Source organism: Tursiops truncatus, chromosome 11, assembly GCF_011762595.2.
Source record: "Tursiops truncatus isolate mTurTru1 chromosome 11, mTurTru1.mat.Y, whole genome shotgun sequence".
Classification (NCBI taxonomy): Eukaryota; Metazoa; Chordata; class Mammalia; order Artiodactyla; family Delphinidae; genus Tursiops; species Tursiops truncatus.
The window spans coordinates 9,362,145-9,389,638 of NC_047044.1; the positions used below are offsets into that span (position 1 = coordinate 9,362,145).

General features: G+C 49.2%; 1 protein-coding gene and 1 pseudogene across 3 annotated transcripts; one reads left to right on the plus strand and one right to left on the minus strand.

The window, feature by feature from the left end:
• LOC101332479 (activating signal cointegrator 1 complex subunit 2 pseudogene) overlaps positions 1-27,494 on the plus strand; it is a 44,403-nt pseudogene that overhangs the window by 11,592 nt on the left and 5,317 nt on the right.
• LOC101334492 (DNA dC->dU-editing enzyme APOBEC-3B-like) lies at positions 12,288-24,462 on the minus strand. 3 transcript variants are annotated; one of them, XM_019943577.3, is made up of 9 exons: positions 24,177-24,462; positions 22,770-22,866; positions 20,532-20,802; positions 20,192-20,306; positions 19,720-19,815; positions 14,646-14,802; positions 13,672-13,939; positions 13,273-13,388; positions 12,288-12,573 (listed from the first exon to the last, which is right to left on the minus strand). In XM_019943577.3, exons 1-9 carry the CDS (start codon positions 24,254-24,256, stop codon positions 12,484-12,486), a joined length of 1,290 nt encoding a protein of 429 aa, XP_019799136.2. In that variant the 5' UTR covers positions 24,257-24,462; the 3' UTR covers positions 12,288-12,483. The 3 variants fall into 3 exon arrangements, with proteins under 3 accessions (XP_019799136.2, XP_019799128.2, XP_019799143.2); XM_019943569.3 differs by having other exon boundaries at positions 22,710-22,866; positions 24,177-24,458; XM_019943584.3 differs by lacking the exon at positions 19,720-19,815 and having other exon boundaries at positions 22,710-22,866; positions 24,177-24,456.

Below are 27,494 nucleotides of genomic sequence, written 5' to 3' on the forward strand. Positions count from 1 at the left end.
CTTCGTCTGCAGCCCATCCCAGTGCACAGGTGTGGTGAGGCCGCAGCACGTCAGGGATTATCCCAGGGTCCCTGTTGCTGTCTGGTGGGGGATTGGGGTGCACATCCCACCCTGAAGATCCGTCTCTGAGACCCACGTGCAGGACCTCTGTCTTAGCTTCGGTTTCTCTCATGGGTTGAACTGTGTCTCCAGAGCCAGCCCCACCCCCTCACCTCCCAGAATTCATATGGGAAAGTCCTAACCTCCAGTGCTTCAGAATACGACTTCATTTGGAGATTGAGTCTTGACAGCGGTAATCAAGTGAAAATGATGCCATTAGGATGAGCCCTAATCCAGTGCAACTGGTGGCAAATTTAGGCCCAGAGACAGACATAGGAGGAAGGTGATAAGAAGAGACATGGGAGGAAGATGGCCATCTACCAGCCAAGGAGAGAGGCCTGGAACAGATCCTTCCCTCACAGCCCTCAGAAGGAACCAGCCCTGCCAACACCTCGATCTTGGACTTCCAGCCTCCAGAACTGCGAGAACATAAATTCCTGTTGCTCAGGCCGCCCAGTCTTAACTTTGTTACAGCAGTCCCCGCAAACTGCTACCGCATCCATGAGCGCAAGAGTCTGGGACTAGGCTTGGGGGCAGGTCTTTTGGAGGTGGAGTAAGGACTAGGGGCATTAGAAGGACTCCGACATTATTTTTCAAATGGAAGCCTGATTGCAACACGGCACAGCTTGTGTGAGGGTTCTGTTTACCCCTCCCATCTGCACTGTATCCCCTTGAATGGTTCCTTAAGCTTAGACCAAGGTGAATGGTGGACACGTGAACTCTAAGAAATAAAAATCAAAACATGTCGTTAGTACTATATTTTCCTTTGCTTAGAACTTTAGTATATTAGATGTAGGGAGAGCCTTAGTGATCATACGATAAAGAAATTGAGTTCTGAGTGAATGTAGTCAGCTGGTTCAGTACTCTTGTTTTACAGATGAGAAAATCGACAGTGCTAGTTGAACTCTTTTTAAAAGAGGAAAATGTGGCCTCATTTTAAATAAAAGTAAAGTTGAAAAAAAAAAAAAAGTCCTTACTCCTAGGGGGCTGGAGTAAGCACTGGGGAGAGAGGGACAGGGAAGGAGGAAAAGCCAGGATAAGGTGTGCCACTGAGGTTGATGCCGTGGACAACAGGGGCTTGATTCCACTCAGACTTCGTGAGAAGCATTCCAGTGCCCCCCCGCCCCCTGCAGATTGTCAGCCCGGAGGACCGGAGACGGGAGTGTTTATCTGCAGGCTCCTGTCCCTCATTGGCAAGGGTCCCAGGGTCACTGACTCCCTTGTACCTAGGAGCTGTGTTCCTACAGAGGTCAAGGGCATCAGAGGAGTCCGCGGGGCGGGAAGTGAAGATGGACCATCTACCCTCCACGGCTAAAATCAGAGAGGAGGGCGAGAGGACGGGAGCTGAGCAACCAGAAGGAAGAAAGCCGATCCAGTCAGTTTTTCGTTCTGAGTTTAAAGTGTTGGTGGGCACATAAGTGGTAGATAAAGCCACAGGGTGATGGCAGGGGTCCAAGGTCAGGGTTGGTTGGGAAGAGGCGAGAAGGCAGTGGGTGGGCGAGCTCCTGCTGCCTCTTAGTTCTTGCCCTGGGGAGAGTCTGGCCTCTTCCCTGGCAGCTCCTTGATAACTCCAGTTAGAGACTGGAGGACTTAGCAGGCCTTGCCCTCAGCTCTGAGCCGTCACCCTGATTCTGGGTCCCCAAGAAAGGTCGCGTGGGACCCTGGTACAGATGCGCAGCCTGACTCTCAGATGTGTTACCTGAGCACAAGCTTCTGTGGTGGCACCATTACTGCGCCCACTTTTATGCGTGGGACAAACAGAGAGGGTGTGGTTAGCTATTCAAGTCCGCACAGCCACGTCGCAGGGAGTCAGGAATTTGAGCCTGTGTCTCAGTATTAATCTCTCCACAAGCAGTTCTCAAACTCTTTGGTGTCAGGACCAGTTTAGAGTCTTAAAAATTATTGAGAAGCCCACAGAGCTTTTGTGTACGTGGGTTATATCTTTCAATATTTACTGTATTAGACATTAACATGGAGAAATTTTTAAAATATATATTCATTAAAAAATAATATTGACCTATTACATATTGATATAAATAATATTTCATGAAAAATAATTACATTTTCCAAAACAAAAAAAATTAGAAGAATTACCATTGTTTTTTTTTTTCAAATCTCTTTCATGTCTGGCTTAACAGAAGATAGCTGGGTTCTCGTGTCTGCTTCTGCATTGTCTGTTGCAATAGCCCATGGTATGTAGCCTCTAGAAAATTCCACCATACACTTGTGAGAGCATACAGTGGGAAAGACAAACAGTATCTTAAACATTATCATGAAAAGCTTTTGACCTTGAAGACCCCTGAAAGGGCCCTGGGGACACCCAGGGCTCCTTGGTCCATGCCTGAGAGCCACTGCTCTTCTTGTGAGCTCTGTGGTGGACGTCTGGGCCGAGGTCTGGTTCTGACTCTTCCGTGGAGTCATGGGGGCAGCCTCGAGGTTTCTCCTGGTTGGGGCCTTCAGAGAGCTCACTGTGAGTGACTTTTCCAGAGATCAGCTGTCCACATCCCACCTTCGTTCCTCGCTGCCTTCTAAAAGGAAAAGCCAAAGAACAAGAAAGAAGGCCAGCCGAGGAAGAGAAAAGATGGACGAGAGAGGAAGGATTTAAGGCAAGTGGGAGGAACGGCAGGGGTGACAGGGGTGCGGATGGAGCCTGGGAACAGAAGGGGTGGCAGCCAGGGGAGAGAGCGGCTGGGAGGAAAGGAGGCCACCGACCTTGAGAAGCCATGTAGAGAACCACAGGGCCAGCAACTGTGAAAAGGAAGAGAAAAGAAGACCCCCCCAGAAGGTGGGGGAAGTGAGAGGGCCCTTGGAGGGGCAGAGGGAGACCGCCCTGGCCTGGGACCGGGCAGCCAGCAGCCTTCCCGGCTTTCTGAAGTTTCCCAGCTGTCCTTGAAAATGTGACGGGAAAGGGGAAGAGACACTGGCTCCCAGCGTTGGGGGCTGCAGCCCCACATGCCCCCGGGTCAGGCCTTCCCCATCCAACCCCAGCACCGCAACCCAGGGCCTTCAGTCTTTTCCTGGACCCCACCCTTTAGTGGAATCAGGCGCGTCTGAGCCGGGCGTGATCCTAACACCCATACACCCCTAGTGATCTTCCCTGGAAGTTTGATCTCTCTTCAGTCTCTCTCCCCGCTGGGCGCATTTCGACTTTGGGAGGCTGGGAGTGGGATGGGAGTCCCTGCCTACCACAGAGAGAAAGGAGTCTTGCCAAGGAAGCTGTGTGGCGGGGTGTCGGGGGAGCCTCAGGGCAGCCAAGGACGGGGCGAGGTCTGGTTGAAGCACAGCAGTCCAGCTGCCCCCAGGAGCTGTCCGCCCGCCAGCCCTCAGTCACTGCCGTGAACATTTTTCCTCTGCTCAACCATTCGTTCACTTTCCTCTTGATTCTTTCATCTGTCCAATCATTCAGCCAGCACAACCCACACCTCCGGTTCAAGATGGCAAACTGACCCCAGGCATTTATTTTTTCTCTCTCCTAAAATCCCAGGAAAATGACCGTCAAGCTGAAACTAGAGGAGGATGGAGAGCAGGACTGCAAAACAGGAAAGGAGGCATCCAACAAAGGAGAGATGGTGAGGAACTTCCAGAAGGTATCAAAGTGACCGAGGTCAGAGTAGCACGGGGGCCAATCAGAGCTGACAGGGCAGCAGGTAGAGGGCGCACTCAGGAGGACAGGTAAGGGGTGGGGACAGGTCTCCCAAGCAACAAAGAGTCTAGTTTTTCAAACAGACCTCGAGAACACTCCCACTCTGGACATTGTGACGTATGAACAGTGGTCAGCTTTCTAGAAATGACCAGCCAGGTTGGCTCCTATGGGGGTTGGGGACGGCTTTCCCAATAGGCTTCTGACCTGGACGTCAGGGTCAGAGCACGCAACAGGGAAGAGGGAATAAAGTGTTCCCAACAGCCATAAAGCACCCTCCCAGCCCCTGCTTCCGGAGCTTTGTACCCACTTCTTGCTGAAGAAGGGCCTGGGGGGGCTGACTGTCTCCTGAGTCCTGCCCTCCCCAACCCTGCTCCACACCGAGGTTGACACTCTTATTGCTGCATTAGTGTCCTAGGGCCTCCAGAACAGAGGACCACAAATGGAGGGTGGGGCTTGAACAGCAAACATTTATGTCCTCACACTTTTGGAGGCTAGAAGTTTGAAATCAAGGTGTCAGCAGAGTTGTTTCTCCTGAGGCCTCTGTCTTTGGCTTGTAGGTGGCTGTCCTCTCCGCATGTCTTCACGTGGTCTTCCTTCTATGTGTGTCAGTTTCCTAATCCCCTCTTATAAGGACAACACTCATATTGGATTAGGGTTCACCCCATGACCTCATTTAATTTATCACCTCTTTAAAGGCTCTATCTCCAAATGCAGTCACCTTCTGAGGTCCTGGGATTAGGTCTCCAACGTGAACTTCAAGGAGGGGCACAAATCAGCTCATAACAGTTGCCTCCCGACACCCAATTCGTCTTCCTGCTAGTAGAACCTTCATCATTCAGGAGGAGAGGAAGTGGCAATTATCCAACGAAACACTCAATTTCCCCGTTCCCCTCCCCAGCTCCCTTCAGCTAGGAGCGCTATATGACCAATGACAGGTAACTGAGCCATCTGAAGTGTGCCCCTGAATTTGGGCTCACCTGATGTTTCCTCATGTCGTTGAAAATTCAATTAACTGGCAAGTTAAGAAGAAAAAGGGGAATTTTATTTGAGCCAAACTGAGGATTATAACCTGGGAAGCAGATTCTCAGAAAGCTCTGAGAACTCTTCCGCCTGTTAATTAGAAGTCAAAGGCGCAGTCATATACATTTTCGAGACAAAGGGTCATACGTTGAAAGGACATACTGGTATTTTACTTAAAGTTCACCAAGGATACATAGTCCAGGTAAGCCTCGATAAAGCGAGCAGCAAGTCATCACGACGCCCTACAGCGCTGGGAGAGAAAGCTATTCTTGAAAAAGTTACATTGCTAGCCTCAGAAGAAAGGGAAAAAATTGATCTTTATGGTCAAGTAGGCACTCCCGTCTTTGAGGAGCTCTGGTTAATATGTAATGCAGATGCACGCCGCACATGAAGGAGGGAGGGAGGGAGGAGGCCCAAATGAACACGCAGAGAGAGAATTTTATGTTTAATTTTTCTTGTCCTGCCTTAAAATATAAATTTTATTTCATCACTTGTGATTAGATTCAGGTCATGCATCTTCAGCAGGAATATCACAAAAGTGATGCTGTGTTGCCATGGTACCCCATCCGGATACGACTACTCATGCTATCCAGTTTGATTATTTGATTAAGATGGCGTCTGCCAGCCTTCTCCACTGTGAAGTTACTCTTTTTGTTTTGAAGTTAATAAATATTTTCTGGAGGAGGTATAGGCGTACCTTGGAGATATTGCAGGTTTGGTTTCAGACTACCACAATAAAGGAAATACCGAAATAAAGCAAGTCACACAAAAGTTTTGGTTTCCCAGTGCATATAAAAGTTTTGTTTACACTATACTGTAGTCTACTAAGTGTGCGATAGCATTATGTCTTTAAAAATGTACGTAACTTAATTTAAAAATACAAATTGGGCTTCCCTGGTGGTGCAGTGGTTGAGAATCCGCCTGCCAATGCAGGGGACACAGGTTCGATCCCTAGTCCAGGAAGATTTCCACATGCAGCGCAGCAACTAAGCCCGTGCGCCACAACTACTGAGCCTGCGTGCCACAGCTACTGAAGCCTGTGCGCCTAGAGCCCATGCTTCTCAACAAGAGGAGCCACCACGTGTAGCCCCTGCTCACTGCAACTAGAGAAAGCCCGTGCTCAGCAATGAAGACCCAAGGTAGCCAAAAACAAATAAGTAAATTTCTTTATAAAATAAAATAAAGATACAAAATGAAAAAACCCAATTAGAACAGTAACATCAAAGATCACTGATCACAGATCACCATAACAAATATAATAATAATGAAAAAGCTTGAAATGTTGAGAGAATTTCCAAGTGACACAAAGACACAAAGTGAGCAAATGTTGTAGGAAAAATGGTGCTAATAGACTTGCTGAATGCAGGGTTGCCACAAACCTTCAGTTTGTAAAAAACACAGTGTCGGGGACTTCCCTGGTGGCGCAGCGGCTAAGACTCCGTGCTCTCAATGCACGGGCCCGGGTTCAATCCCTGGTCAGGGAACTAGATCCCACATGCATGCCACAACTAAGAGTTCGCATACTGCAACTGAGGAGCCCACGTGCTGCAACTAAGACCTGGCGCAACCAAATAAATAACTAAATATTTTTAAAAGACAAACAAACGGGACCGCCCTGGTGACGCAGTGGTTAAGAATCCGCCTGCCAATACAGGCGACACAGGTTCAAGCCCTGGTCCGGGAAGATTCCACATGCCACGGAGCAACTAAGCTCGTGCGCCACAGCTACTGAGCCCACGTGCCACAACTACTGAAGCCCGCGTGCCTAGAGCCCGTGCTCTGCAACAAGAGAAGCCACCGCAGTGAGAAGCCCATGCACCGCGATGGAGAGTAGACCCTGCTTGCTGCAACTAGAGAAAGCCCACACGCAGCAATGAAGGCCCAACGCAGCCAAAAATAAATAAATAAAATAAAATAAAATAATTAAAAAACCCAGTATCTGTGAAGCACAATAAAGTGAAACGCAATTAAACAAGGTCTGCCTATAATTTGAAACTATGTAAAATCCCTTCCTCATCACATTTTCCGTGTAGTTATTTATATTAGTGTGGATTCCTGGTTTGGTTTTTTTTTTTTGCGGTACGCGGGCCTCTCACTGTTGTGGCCTCTCCCGTTGCGGAGCACAGGCTCCGGACGCGCAGGCTCAGCGGCCATGGCTCACGGGCCCAGCCGCTCCGCGGCATGTGGAATCTTCCCGGACCGGGGCACGAACCCGCGTCCCATGCATCGGCAGGCAGACTCTCAACCACTGCGCCACCAGGGAAGCCCCATGGTTTCCTATTTTATTCAATGGCTATCATTCATTATTATCACTATTTACTTGAATGCCCAAAATTGCTCAGATTTGGCCAGTTTTAACCTATTTTGGCTACTATAGCTTCATGGTGTGCTTAACATTTAATGTTTTTAAAGTTTTTAAATACTTGGCAGGGCAATTCTCCTCCCTGCCCCCCAGCAACATTGTTATTCTTTTTCAGAATTGTCTTGGCTATTCTTGCAGATTTTCCCTTTCCATATTGAGTTTAGAATTGGATTTCTCAAATTATATAAAATTTTCAAATGAAATTTTGGTTAATATTATTTTGAATTTATAGAAGAAAGGAGAAAGAAAAATAAAATATTTTCTCTAGGAACATTCAATGCTTCTTCACTTTATGTAGCTTCTATTTTATGTCCTTTATTATGGTTTAACAATTCCATTCATACAGTGTACTTATTTCTTCTTAGGACTCTTCCTAGGCATTTCATGATTTTTGTTACAGTTGTGAATAGTATTCCCCCACACCAAACACACACAAACATTTTTAAATTAGTTATCGCTGATTTATTGGACCACTATTTATATATATGTACATCGGAATGGTTTCCTAGGCTGCCATAACAAAGTGTCACCAAATGGGTGGCTTTACGTGACAGAAATGTATCCTCTCACAGTTCTAGAGGACAGAAGTCTGGAATCAAGGTGTGGGCAGGCTGTACTTTCTCTGAGGCGCTAGGGAAGAATCTTTCCTGTGTCTTCTCCAGTTGGGGCCTTTCTCTCCTGGTGTTGCTGGCACTCCTTGGTGTTCCTTCGTTTGTAGATCATCACTGCAGCCTCCATCTCTCACCCCACACGAACTTCGCCATGCGGGTCTGTGTCTCTCCTCTTCTTGAAGGACACCAGTGCTGTTAGATGAAGGGTCCACCATACTTCAGTGTGACCTCATCATAAATAATTACCTCTGAACGATTCTATTTCCAAATAAGGGCAATATTCTGAGGTCCTGGGCAGGGGGGGATACTACCCAACTTTCTCACAAATGGGATAGACACTACTAATTATCCCACTCTTTTTATTCCCCTTTTTTTCAGAGTCTATAACCCATGATTTTTAGCAAGTTACATGGCCATCCAAAATAAAGGCCACATTTGCCATACGCCTTTGCTGCTAGTTGTGGCCGAATGACTAAGTCCTGCTCAGTGGGATGTGAAAATAAATGCCGTATAGCAGCTTCTGGGACCCCTCCTAAGAGACAGCTGGTTTGGTCCTTTGACCTTTCTTCCCCTCTCCCCCCATCCAGCTACAGAACACAGATGTTATGATGGGGCTATGTTTTGGGCCACAAGGACCAAGGTCCAGCACATCCTGAGGATGACAGCAGAAAGCTGGAATCAGCCCAGGTCCTGAACGGCTGTGGGCCCATTTTCTGAGCTCTGCAGCTTCTATCTGGACTTCTCTGTTTGCGATAAGCTTCCATCCAGGGCTGCCATATCACACAAGCCCAGGGAGTGCTGTTCACAGGGCACAGGACATGAACGGAAGACTCTGGAGTGGTGAGATGAACAAACTGCATGGCCATCCTCAGAGGCCCTGCTTCTGTCTGGTTTAAGCCCCTGGTTGGATTTCAGTTACTTCCAGGCAATCTTAATTTTAATAAATTTTTGATAGTTTCTTTAATATCCAGGAGTGTTTTGTGCTTGCAGGGGAATACTCATTAGTATTGGTACTCTGTTTATTACACAACTTGTAAAAATAATACAGCTCTGAAAATCAGTTTTCCTCAAGCATTTAAACATAATTATAAATGTGACTAGCTACAGTCCCTTAAAACTTAAATGGCAATTACAGATCTAGTATGATTGATTTTTTGAACCCTTCAGATGTCTTAAATAACCGGCCAAACATTCACAGATAAAATATTTCGGAACAATCAAGGTTGTAGGATCTGAATAATGTAATGATTGATTCTTTATTGAGATGCACAAACTAAGGAGATTTAAACTGAAATCTTTGAGTGTTAGGCCAAGTCTTTTTTAACAATAATAAATGTTTATTTATGGCATCAGAAACTGTTAAGTTTCTCTTTGTCATAGAGATTTTTTTTTTAACTTTTTATCCATTTAATTAATTAATTAATTTATGCCACGGCACACAGCTTGCGAGATCTTAGTTCCCCTGACAGTGACGGGGCTGAATCCTAACCACTGGACTTTCAGGGAATTCCTTTTTTTTTTTTTTTTTAATATTTATTTACCTATTTATTTGGTTGCATCAGGTCTTGGTTGCAGCAGGCGGGGTCCTTAGTTGTGGCATTCGAACTCTTAGTTGTGGCTTGCACATGGGATCTAGTTCCCTGACCAGGGAGCGAACCCAGGACCCTGCGTTGGGAGCTCGGAATCTTAACCACTGCGCCACCAGGGAAGTCCCTGTCATACAGATTTTAACTTCTGACACTTTGTATCTTTTCCAGAATTTATGCATGTTCTGAGTTTGCATGGCAATTTGGGATCCCTTGAAATTCCATATGAACTTTTAGGATGTTTTTTCCTATTTCTGCAAAAAATGACTTTGAGATTTTGAACTGATCACATTGAATCTGTAGATCATTTTGGGTAGTATGGACGTTTTAACAATATTAACTTTTCGAATCCATGAACATGAGATGTCTTTCCACTTGTCCGTGTCTTCTTTAATTTTTTTCAGCAGTGTTTTGTAGTTGTCCATGGAGCGGTCTTTGGCTTTCTTGGTTAACTCCTAAGTATTTTATCCTTTTTGATTCTGTTGTGAATGGGATTGCTTTCTTAATTTCCTTCTCGGATTGTTCATTATTGGTGTAAAGAAATGCAACTGATTTTTGTATGTTGATTGGATTTAATACTTCTTATTGCTTTTTTAAGTGTAATATTTCCCCCTTTTCCATTTTTAGGTAATTGTTGTTAATATAGAGAAAAAGCTTTTATACATTAATTCTGACTTCAGCCCTCTTGTTTACCCTGCGTCTTTTCTCTTTTTTCTTTCCCTTTCAAATTCAAGTCTCGGGTTTGGAAGGTATAAAATCATCAACAATAACAGGAGAAAGTTTGTGTCTTCTTTTCCAATGTTTACACAATTTCTGGAACTTCCTTGTCTTATTCCATTCCTTAGAACTCCAAGACAATGAGGAGTAAATGGTGACATGGTCCCAATTTAACTGAAATGATTTTAATATTTTGCCATTATAATTATATTTATTGCTTTTCTATAAAAATCATTTCATAGAACTATGAAATGAGCATTTTTAATTTCTATTTTACTTAGCATTTTAATGACGGCTGAATTCTATGAAGTTCTGTTCAGCATCTATTGATATGAACACATGGGTTTTTTAAAAAATTTATTTTTAATACAATTTTTAAAGGTTACTTCCCAGGGCTTCCCTGGTGGTGCAGTGGTTAAGAGTCCGCTTGCCGTGCAGGGGACACGGGTTCGTGCCCCAGTCCGGGAAGATCCCACATGCCGCAGAGCAGCTGGCCCCGTGAGCCATCTCCGCTGAGCCTGCGCGTCCGGAGCCTGTGCTCCGCAACGGGAGAGGCCACAACAGTGAGAGGCCCGCGTACCGCAAAAAAAAAAAAAAAAAAAAAAGTTACTTTCCATTTACAGTTATTACAAAATATTGGCTCTATTCCCCGTGTTGACAATACATCCTGGAGCCTATCTTACACCTCCCACTCCCCCACCCCTATATTGCCCCTCCCCCCTTCCCTCTCCCCACTGGTAACCACTAGTTTGTTTCTATAACTGTGAGTCTGCTTCTTTTTTTTTTTTTTTTTGCGGTATGCGGGCCTCTCACTGTTGTGGCCTCTCCCGTTGCGGAGCACAGGCTCCAGATGCGCAGGCTCAGCGGCCATGGCTCACGGGCCCAGCCGCTCCGCCGCGTGTAGGATCTTCCCAGACCGGGGCACAAACCCATGTCCCCTGCATCGGCAGGCGGACTTTCAACCACTGCGCCACCAGGGAAGCCCTCTTTTTTGTTTTATTCACTAGTTTGTTGTATTTTTTACATTCCACATATAAGTGATATCATACAGTATTTGTTTTGTCTCACTTATTTCACTTAGCATAATGTCCTCTAAGTCCATCCATGTTGCTGCAAAAGACAAAATTTTGTTCCTTTTTAGGGCTGAGTAATATTCCTTTGTATATATATACCACATCTTCTTTATCCATTCATCTGTTGATGGACACTTAGGTCGCTTCCATATCTTGGCAATTGTAAATAACACTACTATGAACATTGGAATGCATGTATCTTTTCAAATTAGTGTTCTTGTTTTTTTCCAGATATATACCCAGGAGTGGTATTGTTGGGTCATATGATAGTTCTATTTTTAGTTTCTTGGGAAACTTCCGTGCTCTTTTCCACAGTGGCTGCACCAATTTACATTCCCACCAACAGAGTAGAAGGGTTCCCTTTTCTCCACACCATCGCTAACGTTTGTTATTTGTGTTTTTTGATACTAGCCATTCTGATAGGTGTGAGGTGATATCTCATTGTGGTTTTGATTTTCATTTCCCTGATGATTAGCGATGTTGAGCATCTTTTCATGTGCCTGTTGGCCATCTGCATTTCCTCTTCGGAAAAATGTCTATTCAGTTTTTTTGCCCATTTTTATTTTATTTTATTTTTTTATAAAATTTTTTAATGTATTTCTGGTTGTGTTGGGTCTTCGTTGTGCGCAGGCTTTCTCTAGTTGCCGCCAGCAGGGGATACTGTTTGTTGCAGCGCGCGTGCTTCTCATTTTGGTGGCTTCTCTTGCTGCAGAGCACGGGCTCTAGGCACGTGGGCTTTAGTAGTCGCTGCATGCGGGCTTTCTCTGGTTGTGGCGAGTGGGGGCTACTCTTCGTTGTGGTGTGCGGGCTTCTCATTGCAGTGGCTTCTCACTGAAGTGGCTTCTCTTATTGCAGGGCACAGACTCAAGGTGTGCGGGCTTCATTAGTTATGGCACGCAGGCTCAGTAGTTGTGGCTCACGGGCTCTAGAGCACAGGCTCAGTAGTTGTGGCGCACGGGCTTAGTTGCTCCGCGGCATGTGGGACCTTCCCGGACCAGGGCTTGAACCCGTGTCGCCTGCATTGGCAGGTGGATTTTTAACCACTGCGCCACCAGGGATGTCCCTATACTAGGAATTCTTAAGTAAATTTTTCCTTAGTGCTGTAGTATGAAAGTTCTTTATACTCATCTTTTTATGAAGGAAAAACCTGATTCTCCTTTCAGAAAGTAACCCAAGTTTTACAGACTTTCAAATTATCTTTATTTTTTCAATTATAAAAATATTTACCCACTTAGAAAAGAAAGGAAAAAAGAAGAATGAAAGAGGAAAGAAAGGTCTCTGGACTTGGGCGAGGGTCAGGGGTGACCGTGGGGCTTGCTCCTTGCTCCTAAGAGCCAGCAGTTTATGAAGCAGTGAGATGCCCCAGGACCTGTCATCTTGAGTCACTTCTTAACGACGAAGGGGATGGGGATCCAAGTCTCAAGTCTCTGAAGGAATCCTCTAAATTATTCCAATTCGAGGGCTATTGAGAGAGAAATGAGAAAGCTTCGGTTGGCAGGAAACTGAGGGAGGAAGGGGAACAGAGGCGAGGCTGAAAATGCCGGGACAAGAAAAGAACTGGATCAAGGCAGGCCAGGGATGCCTTAAGAGAAACAGAAAGCTAACAAGAGTCTGTGAAGAGGGGCTTCCCTGATGGTGCAGAGGTTGAGAATCCTCCTGCCAATGCAGGGGACACGGGTGTGAGCCCTGGTCCGGGACGATCCCACATGCCATGGAGCAACTAAGCCCGTGCGCCACAACTACTGAGCCTGCGCTCTAGAGCCTGTGAGCCACAACTACTGAGCCCGCGCGCCGAGAGCCCGTGCTCCGCAACAAGAGAAGCCACCGCAATGAGAAGCCCGCGCACCGCAACAAAGAGTAGCCCCTGCTCGCCACAACTAGAGAAAGCCCGCGCGCAGCAACAAAGACCCACCGCAGCCAAAAATAAATAAGTAAAATAAAATGTATTTTAAAAAAAGTCTATGAAGAGAGAGAGAAGGAAGGAACTGGGAGCCCCTGGAAGAGGGGACCTAAAGGGGGTGTCATGAGAAAAGAGAAAGCAGTGGGGGGCAGTGGGGAGAGAGCAAGGAGAGGATTGACAGACAGAAGTGGGGCTGAAGCTGGGAAGGGGGTCGGCGGGGTGTGGAGAGGCCAGGGGCCTGCAGCGGGGAGAGCTTCTCACCGACAGGATCCTCTGGAGCCGACGGCTTATGCTCTCACTGTATTGCTCCAGCTTATCCCAGGACTCGAAGGGCATCCCCTGGTTATCCACAAATTCTTCCCAGCAGTCTTCAAACTCTGAGACGAGAGAGGGAAACTGAGTCAGGCCCCAAGGGCAGGGGAGCAGCAAGCTTGCACCAGCAGGGCCACCGTCCCTCCTTCCTTTCCCCTTCCTTCTCTTCCTCTCCCTGGAATTAGTCTGTCCCTGGAATTTCCCCTTCAGGTGGTATCACACCTTGGGTCTCAGCTGGGCCGCCATCCTTCCTGTCCAGCCTCCCCTCTCCCCCACTCCCACTCAGTGGCTTTCGCTCTTGGAACTGCAGATCCTCCCGTCCACTGACAGCTCTGTCTCTCTTCCTACCTGAGCGGGTCATGACAGCCACTGAGACCTGGGCTGCCTGTAGCTGCTGCAGCCCCCTCTGAAACACCTTGATCCAGTGGAAGTACAGGCGGGAGGCAAAGATCTGCAGGCTCAGGTTGTCCTGACCGTTGATGAAATCAACCAGTTCCCCGGCACAGGCAGCGCAGGGGCTCCACGTGACATAGCAGATGATTTTGTAGCGCTGGTTTGGGTCGAGATTCAGTGAGGTGATCTTGTCAATAAAGCGAATTTCTGCATGTCGCTGTTTCTGGAGAGGTTCTCAGAGAGACGGAAGGGTTGGTTAGAAGGCAGAGGCCAGAGGTCGCACACCGAGGGTGAAGCTCGGGACGAGGGCCTCTGTCCTGTGAACTTTCCAGTATGTGAACTGCCTATAGCACAAGGAAAGAACCTCCTTCTTTCCTTCAATTATTCATTCCTTCACTCACTCACTCATCCATTAATTCCACACTCCCCAAGCACCTGTAACTTCATTGGAATCAGATCAGGGTCCCAGTGCCCAGAGGAGACGGGTTGTAGAACAGACACCCCCAGGGCACAGTCCTGAATACTCTGTGACCTGGCTTTTGGACATGTCCAGGAGGTTGTCTGGAGACGTTTGAACCTGAGGGTACCAGGGAGGTCAGGGAGGGAGGGAGAGGGGACGGGACAGATAGGAAGATGGCAGAAAGGCAGAAGTGTGATGGAGATCTTGTAGGTGAGGTTAGGTGCTCAGTCCTTGGAAGAGCGCTTGGCTTCCCCGGAGTGGTGACTGAGCTGAGCTCTGGAGGGCGAGGAAACATCAACTTCTCAAAGAGGGGTTAGGAGGTACATTCTGCTGGCGGGAAGGGCTTGTGTGGTGGCCCGCGGATGGGAAGGAATGTGGAGAGCTGCAGGGAAGTGGGGTCACTCAGATTCTGCTCCCCTGCCTGGTGCGGTTGCCCCTGCTTGCTGCGCCCAGGGAACCCGCGTGGCACCTTGTTTTGGAAGCAGCCTTTGTCAAGCGTGAAGCCATCGAGCTGCTTCAGCTGGTAACACAAATAGGTCTTCCTCCGGTAGCCGCGCTGTGGGACCCGGGGCTGGTTGCCATACTGTTGTCTGAATATATTTGTTTTTAGCAGATTCATTGTGTTTCTGTGCAACAGGAAGGAGAAAACCAAAGATGCAGAGAGTGTTTTCCGGTGTCACCCAAGGCTCTGTCACATTCTGAACCCAGTTCCTTGGGCTCACCTAGGCCCCTAAGGGGAGGTGAGGGAGGGTCTCTTCCTTCTCTGTTGGCCAGGAGTACTGGGAGGGAGAGGGAAGAGGGCGAGCTCTCCCCCCTCACACATCACCACCCCTCCAGCCCATGCTAGAGGCCACTGCAGGCAGGACTCCTGGGCTGAGTGGGGGTGCCCCCACCCCGAGAATTGGACACGGCATGTCCTTCCTCGTCTCTCACATCTTTGTCTTGAGCCCCAGACCCCTCTGTTAAGGTCCCACAAGCACCTCAACCCCGTACCTAACGTCAGGACCCTTCTCTTTGGGGAGTGGGGAGGGGGATGGAAGTTAAAGAACTTCCTTTAACACTGTGCTCTTGGCCGAGGTGTGTGTATCATAATTTTGACTGTACAAAGAGCACAGAGGCATGTGAACAGGAGAAACTGTTGTCACCAAGGTAGTGCTGTGACAGAGCCTTTTGGCCGAAGGGCTCACCTAGCTTTTTCTCCCCCTAATTATGACTGTACTCTATAGAGTATTCCATTTTGTATCTTGCTTTCTTTTTCATTTAATGTTATACTGCAAAGTGGCCCAGCCCATGTGGGGAGGCAGAACCACCAGGTTCTTTTCAATAAGTGCTGTTGGCTCTGCACGGACAGCAGTAGGTGGATGTAACCAGGGGCCTTCCTGCCGGGCCCCAGAGAGGCGCATGAAGGCTCCCTCTGGCCGGCGCCGCACTGCACGCGGACACCCATGCCCAAGCAGATGCCAGTCTGAACGAGCTTGGGAGCTTCACGGCCCCAGCCCATTGCCCTCCTGGACACTCCACCCAAGGTGATGTCACTTGGTTGACCACCGAGTCAGACTCAGATGACCTCAGAGCCTCAGAATTGGCATCTGGACACAGGAATCAAGCCAAGAGTGCCCTCACGGCCCAGACCACGGGACACAATACTTTGTTCCTGCAAGGCCAGAGGAGTCTCGCCATATTTCCAGCCAACTCACTGAAACACCACCAGTTCCACCAACGAAAAACCATTTCCGATATGTTATGCTAATTAACAAAGCCACAAACTTCACCAGTGGAAACCTATCTCTGACGTCCCTTGTGTTAATTAGTAAAACTTTAGATGGATTTGGGTAACGATTGCTGAAGAGACCATCTCTGGACTGTGGCCTTCGATTACTGGCCAATGACCTCGCCTGAAGTTCATACTCCCCATGAGGGCAACTGGCCGCCCTCAGGGTAAGGATTAGAAGGGAAACCCCATTCATAGCACACCTGAGACAACCACTGCCCCGTCTGCCCGGAGTCTTCCTGATTTTAGCCCTGAAGTTCCCATGTTCTGAGAAACTCCCCAGTCCTGGGGAAAGCCAGACACTCAAGGCTGAGATATTTCACATCTGAGACAAGAGGACTTATCTTCATAGCACAAATGTTGCACCTTGCCCTTGAATAGCTAAAACTGTAGGTACGATAGAAACAACTTGTAAGAAGTACTTAAAGACCAATTGAATTTTTTATACTTGGTAGTGTCTTCACGGGAAACGAGTTATCTTCTTGTCTTGGAGAGTTTTCCCTCCACAGAGGAGAAATGAGAATATTCTCTGCAAAACTGTACCTTTAACATAAAATTTACAAAAACGCTTTTATAGCTGACTCCAAACGTTGTTTCGCTCATCCTTGAACCTAAAGTCTAGGACTGAGGGTGCACGGAGAGCTTTAGGAAGACCCAGTGGCCATGCCTCTGGGATATGGCCAGGGACACAGAGAGACAGGCTGTGGCAGAGGTAGGGCTGGGAGGCCTGAGGCAAGAGAAGGAGCCAGAGAGGGAGAGAACCCAGGGCTGGGCGCGGAGCCCGAGGCAGCGAGGAGGACCAGCAGCCCCACCTGGCCCCTGCAGCCGGGCTCCAGCCTCCTCGGCAGACATGTCCCAGCTTGCCCTGGGCACTGGGATCTCTGGTCCCACCTGCCTGTCACAAGGCTGCGCTTGGCCTTGGGAAAGTCCCTTATCTGAGAGCGTTCCCCTACAGCTCTCGGAGCGGCAGATGCCCTTCCTGTCTGGGTAAGCCAAGGTGGGAGGCCCAGGGTGGTTTTTGTCTCTCAGACCCATCCTCTTTCCTCCTCCTGGGCTCTGGACTTACCTGATCCCAGGAGTCCAGATGCAGTCTCCTGGCCTAGGAAGGCTTGTCCAAGCCCAGCCCTTTGTCATAGGCACTCTGCCTCGATTTCCTCTCCCAGGACCCCTTTTTTAGGACAGCCCCCTATGTGAGAGCGACCTCCCAGGCCGTCTCAGCCGAGGCTCCACCTCCTTCCTGCTTTGGCACCAGGGGTGGGAGGGCCCTGGGGTGGTTTGCTTCCTTAGGCTCCGACCCACCTTCTCCTGGGCCCTCTCTCTTGGCAGAGGTCGGTCTCTGATGCAGCCGGACCCCTCTGTGCAGCAGGACCCGAGGTTATTGCAAAGGGAAAGAGAAAGTAAAGATGCCAGAGAGAGGGGGATGGGACAGACCCTGGCGGAAGAGAGCAGGACAAAGGCCTGCCCCCACTGGGGGAGGGGTAGGCGGGAGCCCTCTCCATCCTACTCCTACTTGGCACTTAGCTTTTATTCAGTACCCTGACAAGACTCTGGGTAGGATGGAAAATGAGGGCTGGGGGTCAGTACTACAGATCTTCATCTCCAGCCCTGTGCTGAGCAGATCCTGTGCACCGTCTGCTACCCCCAGCTCCCCAGTAGCATCAAGTGGGGAGGAGCATTATCCTGACATTTTAGATGTGGTCCCAGCACAGAGAGGTTAAGACACTCTCTTGAGGTCACACAGCAAATAAATGGCAGAACTGGAAAGCTGTCCAGGAAGCCTAGCCTGGTTCCCTCCCCTTGCTTCCCCATTGTTCCATGAAAAGGAGTGGGGGAGGGAGCACAAGAGAAGGGGTAAGCTATCTGCTTACTTTGTCACGTGGCCACCAAGACCTCCAGATGAGAAAACAGCTCTGGGGAAAGTTGAAACCTAGTGAGGAGGTCTTAGAGCAGTCATGGCCACCTCCAGTCCAAACTGCACACAAATGTGATTCCCAAATTAACTTTTCCCAGCTTGTCATCCCACTGCTCCCCGCTGCCCGCCCTGCACACACCACCTTCTGCCCCACAGGCCCTGGTACGGCCTCGGGGGTAACAAGAGCTTGGGCAGGAGGTTAGAGGATCCACAGGAATGGTGTCCCCTTCACCCCCATCTGTCCTAATGCCCAGGGCCACAGCCAACAAAAGATTCTAGAATGAGCTGGATCCTTCTGGGAAGAGTGACCAGATTTTTTTTTTTTTTTTTTGCCACAGCACGTGGCACGCAGAGCTTGCCCAACCGGGGATTGAACCTGTGCCCCCTGTACTGGAAGCATGGAGTCTTAACCACTGGACCACCAGGGAAATCCAAAGAGTGATCAGATTTGTACACTGAAGTGTTGGTCAAACTCAGAGAGCTAAGTCACCCCTGGCCTGAGAGGCAGGAAAGATGGACAAGAAGGTTGAAACCCTTTGCTGGCCTTTCCCTAATGACAGCAATCCTACAGCCCCAGCTTGGAGATTCCTGTGAGCTACCTGAGATGGACCAAAATGCAGGTGTGCCAGGAGAGGGACATTTTAAGCTGGCCACTGGGGCCCGTTTTAATGCCCGAGACAAGCAGGAGGTACGCCATCCCCAACCATGTCCCTCTGTGCCTCCCTCCTTGAAGGAAACACCGACAGGGAGAGCATCAAGGCAGAAGAGCCGAAGCAACCAGAGACACCCTGGATTCTGCCCAAGACCTCCAGGCAGCAGTGCAAACAGGAAGGGAGAATAAAGGGACAGGTGTCTGCTGCCACTGACAATTCCCACCCAGACGGCCAAGATCAGTGGGACCCCAGACCTTCTCCACGAGGACTTTAAGGACAGATTCCAAACCAACAGCTTCCCCCTTGCTGTTCCTTCCTCTGCATCTGCCTGCCCAGAATCCCACCTCACCAGGCTCTTACTCCCTTTTGGCCCTGCCACAATCCCGGCCACCCTTTCTGGAACCTCCACTGAGTTCCTCCCCGGTGCGTTCACGTGGCAGCTGGCTCTGTGGACAAAGGGCCAGACGCTCGCTTCCTGATCTACCTCGAGCAACTGAGCTGTGGCCTCTGACCTGACTCTTGGCAGTCCTTCCACTTTCTATTCCGCTTTTTGAAAAAGCTCTAATAATCTCAATCCTCACATCCCCAATGCTACTTTTTTTTTTCTAAAAACGTATTTAAATGTAAACATAACCATTCTTTTTTCTTCCTTTTGCTCATTCTCCGTCACCACCCCCAGAGCTTCGTCTCTGGCAGCAATCTGGGAATGGGATGAGGGATGAGCAGAGTGAGGACAGAGTGTGATGATGACAAAGTGAAGGTGGGGTGGCGGTGGGGTTCTAGGGACACCGAGGTCTGGAATGGAAGCAGAGGAGTCAGGGTCAAGGGGGCATAACCCAGAGAGAGACACACAGGACAAGGATCCTGCTCTCACTGCACCTGCTCAGCTCAAAAAAGCCTTTGGCCATCGTATGGGCTGAACCGTGTCCCTGCAAATCCATATGCTGAAATCCCAACCTCCAGTTTCTCAGAACGTGACTATACTTGAGATAGGGCCTTTAAAGAGGTGACTGTGTTAGAGGAAGCTCTTAGGGTGACCCTTAGTCCAATCTGACTGATGTCCTTATGAGAAGAGGAAATTGGGACACACAGAGGGACACCAGGGGCTCCCCAGGGGTCATGCACAGAAGAAAGACCATCTGAGGATAGAGCGAGAAGGCAGCTGTCTGCAGCCCAGGAGGAAGGGTGCAGGAGAAGCCCAACCTACCGACTCCTTGATCTTGGACTTCTAGCCTCCATATCCGTGAGAAAGTAAACACCTGTTGTTAAGTCACCCAGTCTGTGGCGTTTCGTTGCGGATATCCTAGCAAATGAATGCCATCATTCCCATCAAGGAGCCTCGTTCTCTGATAAGTCAAGTCTGTCTTCAAGGATGTTTCTCAAATCTCATTTTCACACTTATACATATTCATGCCCATTTATGTTCAGTTTAATAACAAGGTTTGGTCAATGTGTGAGATGGGAGGAGGTGGGGCTCCCTCGCTGGGGGAGAGGGAGATCTCACGGGGGCGTAGGGGGAGACGCTGGGGGAAGAAAGGAGAGAGGAGCTGAGGGAGGGCAGGGGCAGCCCAAGGGCAGTGGCCCTCTGGGGCCAGGGAGGAGAGGAGGCTGAGAAGGGAGGTGGAAGGTATTCGGAGATAAGGAGGAGGTGGGGGGAGGAAGGCTAAGGAAGCCCTCACCCGAGAATTTCATGAAGCTTTGCCACCAGGAACTGATAATTTTTACGCAGTTTCTTCCAAGGCTTGAAGGGCATTCCCTGATTGTACACAAAGTTTTTCCAACAGTATTTAAAGTCTGAGATAAAGAGGAGAGAAAGCCATCAGGTCCGGGCCCTGGGAGGCCTTTCTCGGCTGACCATCCTGTGCCCTGCCCCCTCCTGCCCCCTCCCTGCCGTGTGCCCTCAGTCCTGCCGCGTTTCCCAGGTTCTCCGCCCGCTCACCCTCCCGGGCGGGTCTTCTAGGTCCGCCCCCATCCCTCCCACCGCCCCGCCCTCCAGCCCCCAGCCCCCTCTGCTCTCACCTCGGAAGGACATGATGCGCACCCAGGCCCTCTGGTGGCGCAGTATGCGCAGCCCGTGCTGGTAATCTGGATTCCAGAAGTAGTAGAGGCGGGCGGCGAAGATGCTCAGCCTCACGTTCCTGTTCTCCTTCAGGAACGCAACCACCTGCTCTGCACATGACAAGCAGGGGCTCCAGGATAAGAACCAGGTGATGCGGTACTGCTCGTGAGAGGACAGCTTCTTAGCGCGAAACCAAGAGAGGAAGCAGAGTTCCACATGGCAGGCATAGACCTGGGAGAGATGGAGGCGGAAAGGGGGCGTTTTTGGCCGCCAGAGCAGGCAGTGAGGCTGGGCTAGGGAGCTGGGGAGGAGGGGTAAGGGGGGTGGGCATCCCAGGGGCAGGTTGTTCATGAGTTATCCCTTCTTTCCATCTCTCCCCTCCCTTCTTTTCTTCTTTAGTCATCGACTTCCCTCATTCATCGACTCACCCATTCATTCTAACATCCATCTTCCCATTCATTCATTCTACAAGTAACCTGAGTGCCTGCTTTGGTCCAGGCCCTGTGGGGTCCAGGCTTGGTCCCTAGGTGCTGTCTGCTGGGAGGCCCACAGAGCTGCCCTGTCCGTCGGCAGAAACACCAGCCACACATGTCTACAGAGCACGTGAGGTGCGGCTCGTCTGAAGGGAGGTGTGTGGCAAGTGTAAAAATACACAGTTCGTTTCAGTGACTTCGTATGAAGAGAAAAGAATGTAAACTGTCTCATGAAGAAGTTTTATATTAGTTATATATTAGAAAATACATCTAATTGAAATAATAGATTAGGTATACAGTCAGTCCTCTGTATATGAGAGTTGCTCATCTGCAGATTCAACCTATTGAAATTATTCAGGAAAAAAAAAAATTCCAGAAAGTTCCAAAACGCAAAACTTGAATTTGCCAGGCTGGCAACTACTTACATAACATCCACATTGTATTTACAACTATTTCCATAGCATTTACATTGTATCAGGTATTATAAGTAAACTAGAGATGATCTAAAGTCTATGGGAGGATGTGGGTAGGTTCTATACAAATGCGATGCCATCTTACATGAGGGGTTTAGCATCTTCAGATTTTGGTGTTCGTGGGGGTCCTGGGACCAACCTCCCCATCCCCATATCTAGGGATGACTGTGTTGTCTAACACAGCGTCAATATTAATTTCATCAGTTTCTCTTAACTTTTTGAACACTGGGTAGTAGAAAGAGTGAGATGACACCTGTGACTCAGATTAGGTTTTGATGGGATAATACCGCTACAGTGCACACCCCCTCCCCGCCCCTTCCGCACACAGGTTCTGAAAAGGCTGCCCTCTGGGTGGAGGAGGGCAGGCGGGTGGGGGGACATTTCGCCAAGCCCGATGACAAACTCAGAGACCCACCACCAGCAGACTCGCTAAACAAGGCTTTGTGGGATTAAGTCAACCGCCATCGCGTCTCCGGTTCCAGGACTTAAGAAAATGTGTGGGAAGATGCATCCGCCACTGAGAACCCCCAAAAGGCGTTGGACTTATTACCATTTTTTCCACATCCTCTACTGGCGTATGTGAGCCTGTGTAACACCTCTGACGTGAGGGACACCATTTGGGGGCTAAAATTTCATCCCATTTTTGAAACAGGCACCAGATTTGAACTATTACACTGGGCAAGGGCATAGGACAGAGCCTGTCACTGCTATATCCGCATTCTTTTTTATTGGGTGGGTGGGGGCTGGGTGCGGGCGAAATGCGGGATCTTAGTTCCCAGCGCCCTCTGCATTGGGAGCACCCAGTCTTAACCACTGGACCACCAGGGAAGTCCCCATATCCGCATTCTTGATTAAAAACTGGACACACTGCAAAAGGGATTTTCCTAGTATCTGACATAATATACTCTGAAAACCAATGAATTGCAATTGTAATTATATCTCCCAATCATAATATTGGGAAAACAACTTGTGCAAGCATCCTAAACCTTCCGCAATTTGCCAATGCCCGCCCCCGCCTCCGTCCCGGCATTTTTCCCTGTGGCGGGACACAGCGCAGGCTGCACCTGAACCTGTGCTCCCCGCATTGCAATTCTAAGGCACCAGATAAATGCTTTTGTGTCTCTCGGCTGCGCCTCTTTTCTGGGTCAACACTTAGCTCCCGCCTGCGATGAGAGTGTCCTGGGGCTCATACCCAGTTTTGAAAGACCCCCCAGTCGGAGAAGTCAGGTGAGCAGTGCTTCAGTCTTTCCACCTGGTAGCAGAGGTAGGTGCAGTTCCGCCCACTGGCAAATCTCAGGTTGCGAAAGTGGAAGGAGAAGGTTTGGCGATCTAACCGCTCCACTGGGTGTCTGGGGCAAAAGAGAGAAAAGGGAAAATGCAGAGAGCGCTCCCTGGAGTTACTCCCGGCTGGTCTCTCCAGAGCGTAGCCCCCTGGACGCCCTAGGCGCTGGGCCTCCCAGCAACCCGCCTGGGCCTTGAGAATTTCCTGCGCCTTTCCAGGCAGGAAGGCTGGGGGAGAGGGAGGGGAGAGGGTGCTGGGACAGCAGGGATGGGTGATGTTCTCCCACAGGGACCCTGGCTCTGCTACTTCCAATAGCACATCCCGCCACCTCCACTCCGGTTTTCCTGCCCACCCATCCCCCAAATCATTAGAAAAATAAAAAAGAGTAACGAAAACCTCTCCACTCCAAAATCAGAGGCTTTAACATTTCAGTTCAATTCCTTCCTGACTTTTCACTTGCGCATGTTTGTTTTGTGTTTTAATGTCGGATTAACACCTAAAGTCACAGGCTTGGGCTATGGTTACAAGTGCTTTCTGTATCTGAACTCAAATGCTGCGGCAGCCATGCCCATTTTATAGAGGAGGAAGCGGGGATGCAGAGGGGGACGAGTAGCCTGCCTAAGTCACAGAGCTGTAAGTGATAGAGCTGGGTCCCCTGACCAGGCCAGGCCATTTCCAGCTCTTCCATTATGTGACCTTGCAGCTGTGTGAAGTCTTGGGTGTGGCTTTCTTTCCTACTTAATTTTAAAATAGGAGCTTTTCTCCTGATCTTTCCTCCAGTTCCATTAGAGCTGTTAGCGGTACAGTTATAAACGTGAAGCGTGGTCACCTAGGGTGTTTGTGAACAGTGTGCATTTATTTTCCTGCTCAGAGTTGAGATATCCTTGGAAGAGATGATTTATCGTCTTGCCTCAGAGAACTCTTCTCACACTGTGTTTACGATGGTGTAAATACTATAGAAAACTGATCAGAGTGCTTTAAAAAAAGTCACCAGCTGCGTCAATCATCCTTTCGCCAAATTCTAAGCGTTAACAGAGCACAGATACTTCCGACCAATAGAGGGTGCAGCCCCGCACAGGCAGGGAGGGGATGGCCTAGCCCGACAGACTTTCAGACTGAGAGCTGGGCCACGAGGACCCTCAGAGCTGGGTGGAGGTTTGGGAGGGGCCAGCTCAGAAACAATAGTGGGGGCACCCCCAGAACAGGGCAAAGACCCCAGATGGGAGTGGGCCCTGCAGAGAAGGAGCCCAGAGAGGGAAAGGAACAAGGCCGGGACTGCAGGGACTGCGGGGGGGGAAAGCAGGCCAAGGACAGAGGCGCAGCCCTAGCGAGGGCTGGAGATGGGGTCCAGCGGGACAGAGCAGGCAGCAGCGGTACCTGATCCGGGGCCTCTGGCTGCAGCCTCCTTTGCTGGCTAGTCCCATCCCTGCCCTTTGTCTCGGGTGCTGGGGCTCCATTTCCTCTCCCGGGGCTCTTGTGTAGAAAACCCCCTTATCTGTGAGCGACCTCCCAGGCCGTCTCAGCCGAGGCTCCACCTCCTTCCTGCTTTGGCACCAGGGGTGGGAGGGCCCTGGGGTGGTTTGCTTCCTTAGGCTCCGACCCACCTTCTCCTGGGCCCTCCCTCCTGGCAGAGGTCGGTCTCTGATGCAGCCGGACCCCTCTGTGCAGCAGGACCCGAGGTTATTGCAAAGGGAAAGAGAAAGTAAAGATGCCAGAGAGAGGGGGATGGGACAGACCCTGGCAGAAGACAGCAGGACAAAGGCTTGCTCCCATTGGGGGAGGGGCGGGCTGGAGCCCTCTCCACCCCACCCCTGCACCCAGCCCAAATCTGCACCTGGCTCTACACTCGCCTGTTGAATGAATGGAGACAATGAGAAAGTATGGACCTTGGATCAGGACTCCTTATTTTCTCCTGGCACAGCCAGAAGTGAGGGGACAGATGTGCTTTGAATTCCTACTTCTGTGCTCGGTCCTCGGCAAGAGTCCCTTCAGCCTTCGCGTGGCAGAGAGAGGGCACGCTTGCACGAAGGCTCTCTTTATAAGGACACTAATCCCCTCATGGGGGTCCCATCCTCATGACCTCATCCAAACCCCATCACCCAAAGGCGCCACCTCCAAATTCCATCACACTGGGGGTTAGGGCTGCAACAGAGTAGAACAAACCTGACTTCGTATTGAATCTATTCCTTTACCTCTAACCCTTGTGCTCTGTTGCCTGTGCTTAGTCATGCTGGCTCTGCACCGTTATACAAGAATGTTGCCTAGAATCTCCCATGGATTCAGGCTCTGGGTCCCACTCTTTAGAGCAGGGGTGGCAAATTATGGCCCCAGGCTAACCACCTGATTTTTTGTAAATAAAATTTTATTGGGACTCAAGAAAGAAAGGGGAAGTCAGGGAGTTCCCTGATGATCTAATGATTAGGGTTCGGTACTTCCATTGCTGTGGCCCGGGTTCAGTGCCTGGTCAGGGAACTGAGATTCCCACAAGCCTTGTGGTATGGCCAAAAAAAAAAAAGGGAAGCAGAATCAATCAATAAATGTTACTTCAAACACACACACACACGCACACACACACCACACACACACACAAGAATGTTGCCTAGAGCCTGGAATATAGCTGATAGCCCATTCTCTAGCCTCTGACCTTTAAAGACACACTTTTCCATTCAGATAGAGATAAAAAGTTGCAGAACAGGGGCTTCCCTGGTGGTGCAATGGTTGAGAGTCCGCCTGCCGATGTAGGGGACACGGGTTCGTGCCCCGGTCCGGGAAGATCCCACATGCCGCAGAGCCGCTGGGCCAGTGAGCCATGGCCGCTGAGCCTGCACGTCCGCAACGGGAGAGGCCACAACAGTGAGAGGAAAAAAAAAAAAAGTTGCAGGACAGAAAGTAACAATTATCTTGTTGGAGGTTTATTGGGAACATTGTGACCAGACCTACCTGGACAGCTGCAAGAACAAAAGATTCCTGCAACGACCAGCCACACCCCCTCCCCTTTTATTTATTTATTTAACTTATGCTCAGTATTTAATGGTAATTTAAATGTAAGTGCAATAAAAAGTGAAAGCCTGAAAAAAAAAGAATTCCATTGTGTATATTTACATAATAATGTATGTTATCAATCACTTCAGGAGCAGATTTAAGTTGTAATCACTCACATCCTTGAGCTAGATCCTAATCCTATATCTTTACATCCTAAGTCTTTGAGCACCTACTTCATTGTTTCTCTTTTGTTCTCAATGTCCTGTCTAGGGAATATTTTTTTTTTTTTTTTGGCAGTACGCGGGCCTCTCACTGTTGTGGCCTCTCCCGTTGCGGAGCACAGGCTCCGGATGCTCAGGCTCAGCGGCCATGGCTCACGGGCCCAGCCGCGCCGTGGCATGTGGGATCCTCCCAGACCGGGGCTCAAACCCGTGTCCCCTGCATCGGCAGGCAAACTCTCAACCACTGCACCACCAGGGAAGCCCTAGGGAATCCTTTGAAACCCATACCCTTAACCACAGTATTAAGATCCTCCAATAAGCAGGGATTAGATGTGTAAGAGAATTTGGAGGGAAACACCTCTAAGGGAACAATGGGGAGGGAGCCAGAGCAAAGGGGAGAGCTGGTGATGGTAAAGGAGCGGGGAAGCAAGGAAGTTTCAATAGAAAGCATGTTGGAGTGCAATGCAGTTAAGAGCATTTTCTCTAGGTCAGTGGGGAAACCTCAAGCCAAAGTTACCTGTCAGAGGAGTTTCGTGTCTCACAGCAACAGGCCTGCCATACCCCCCATCTCCTCAGTCAGTGGCTGGGAGCAGCCTGGAGGAAATGTGGTGGATTCATAATGCAGCAGTCCGAGCTGTCAGGATTATGCTTGGAGATCTGAGATGCACGTTCTCATGGCTGCCACAAACACCATCTGTGCTGTACAAAAACTTGGTACTATTCATTCATTGGTTCATGACACATCGAGGGCACAAATAAAGTACCATGTGGTGCTTACATCCTAGTAATTGGCCTCAGTTTGAGTGGATCATCACAAATAATTTTTTAGAAATTAGAAACAGAAATAGATTTCCAGACTCTTGAGGAAGATCTTCAAGGTATGGCTTCATTATCTTGTTTGAAATTATTTTTCAGGTTCTAAGGTAAATTCAAAGCTAAATACTAAATGGGGTTTGAGTTCTTCCTCACTGCGTAGACCCAGTCCTGTATTCATATCACTTGATGCAGATAATCTGGGGGAGTTTTACATAATAAACGAAAGTCTAGAACCTGAAACAGTAACTGTCATTTCTAAAAAATGTTTGAGAGCAAGAACACCCCCTCCCCTTTTAGTATTAAAGAAGCCTGAATTCTAACTTGGGTAAGATGGTTCTTTGGGACACTAGTCCACCATCTTCTCGGTCTGCTGGCTTTCCAAATAAAGTCACTATTCTTTGCCCCAACACCTCATCTCTCAATTTATTGGCATGTCCTGTGGCGAGCAGTACAAGTTTGGACTCGGTAACAGGGCTTCAACATACAAATTTGCACACAAATGTTCATTGTGCACAGGTGGCACAGACCTTTAGCCCATAGCAGGCCGTGCCCAACAGGATTCCTTTGGTTGCCTCCTGGACAATGATGATTTATCACTGCTCTCAGTAGCGCAGGTGCTGCCTCACACCCAGAGCTGAAACTCTGGTGCATATGCCTTTCCAGAAGTCGTGTTCAC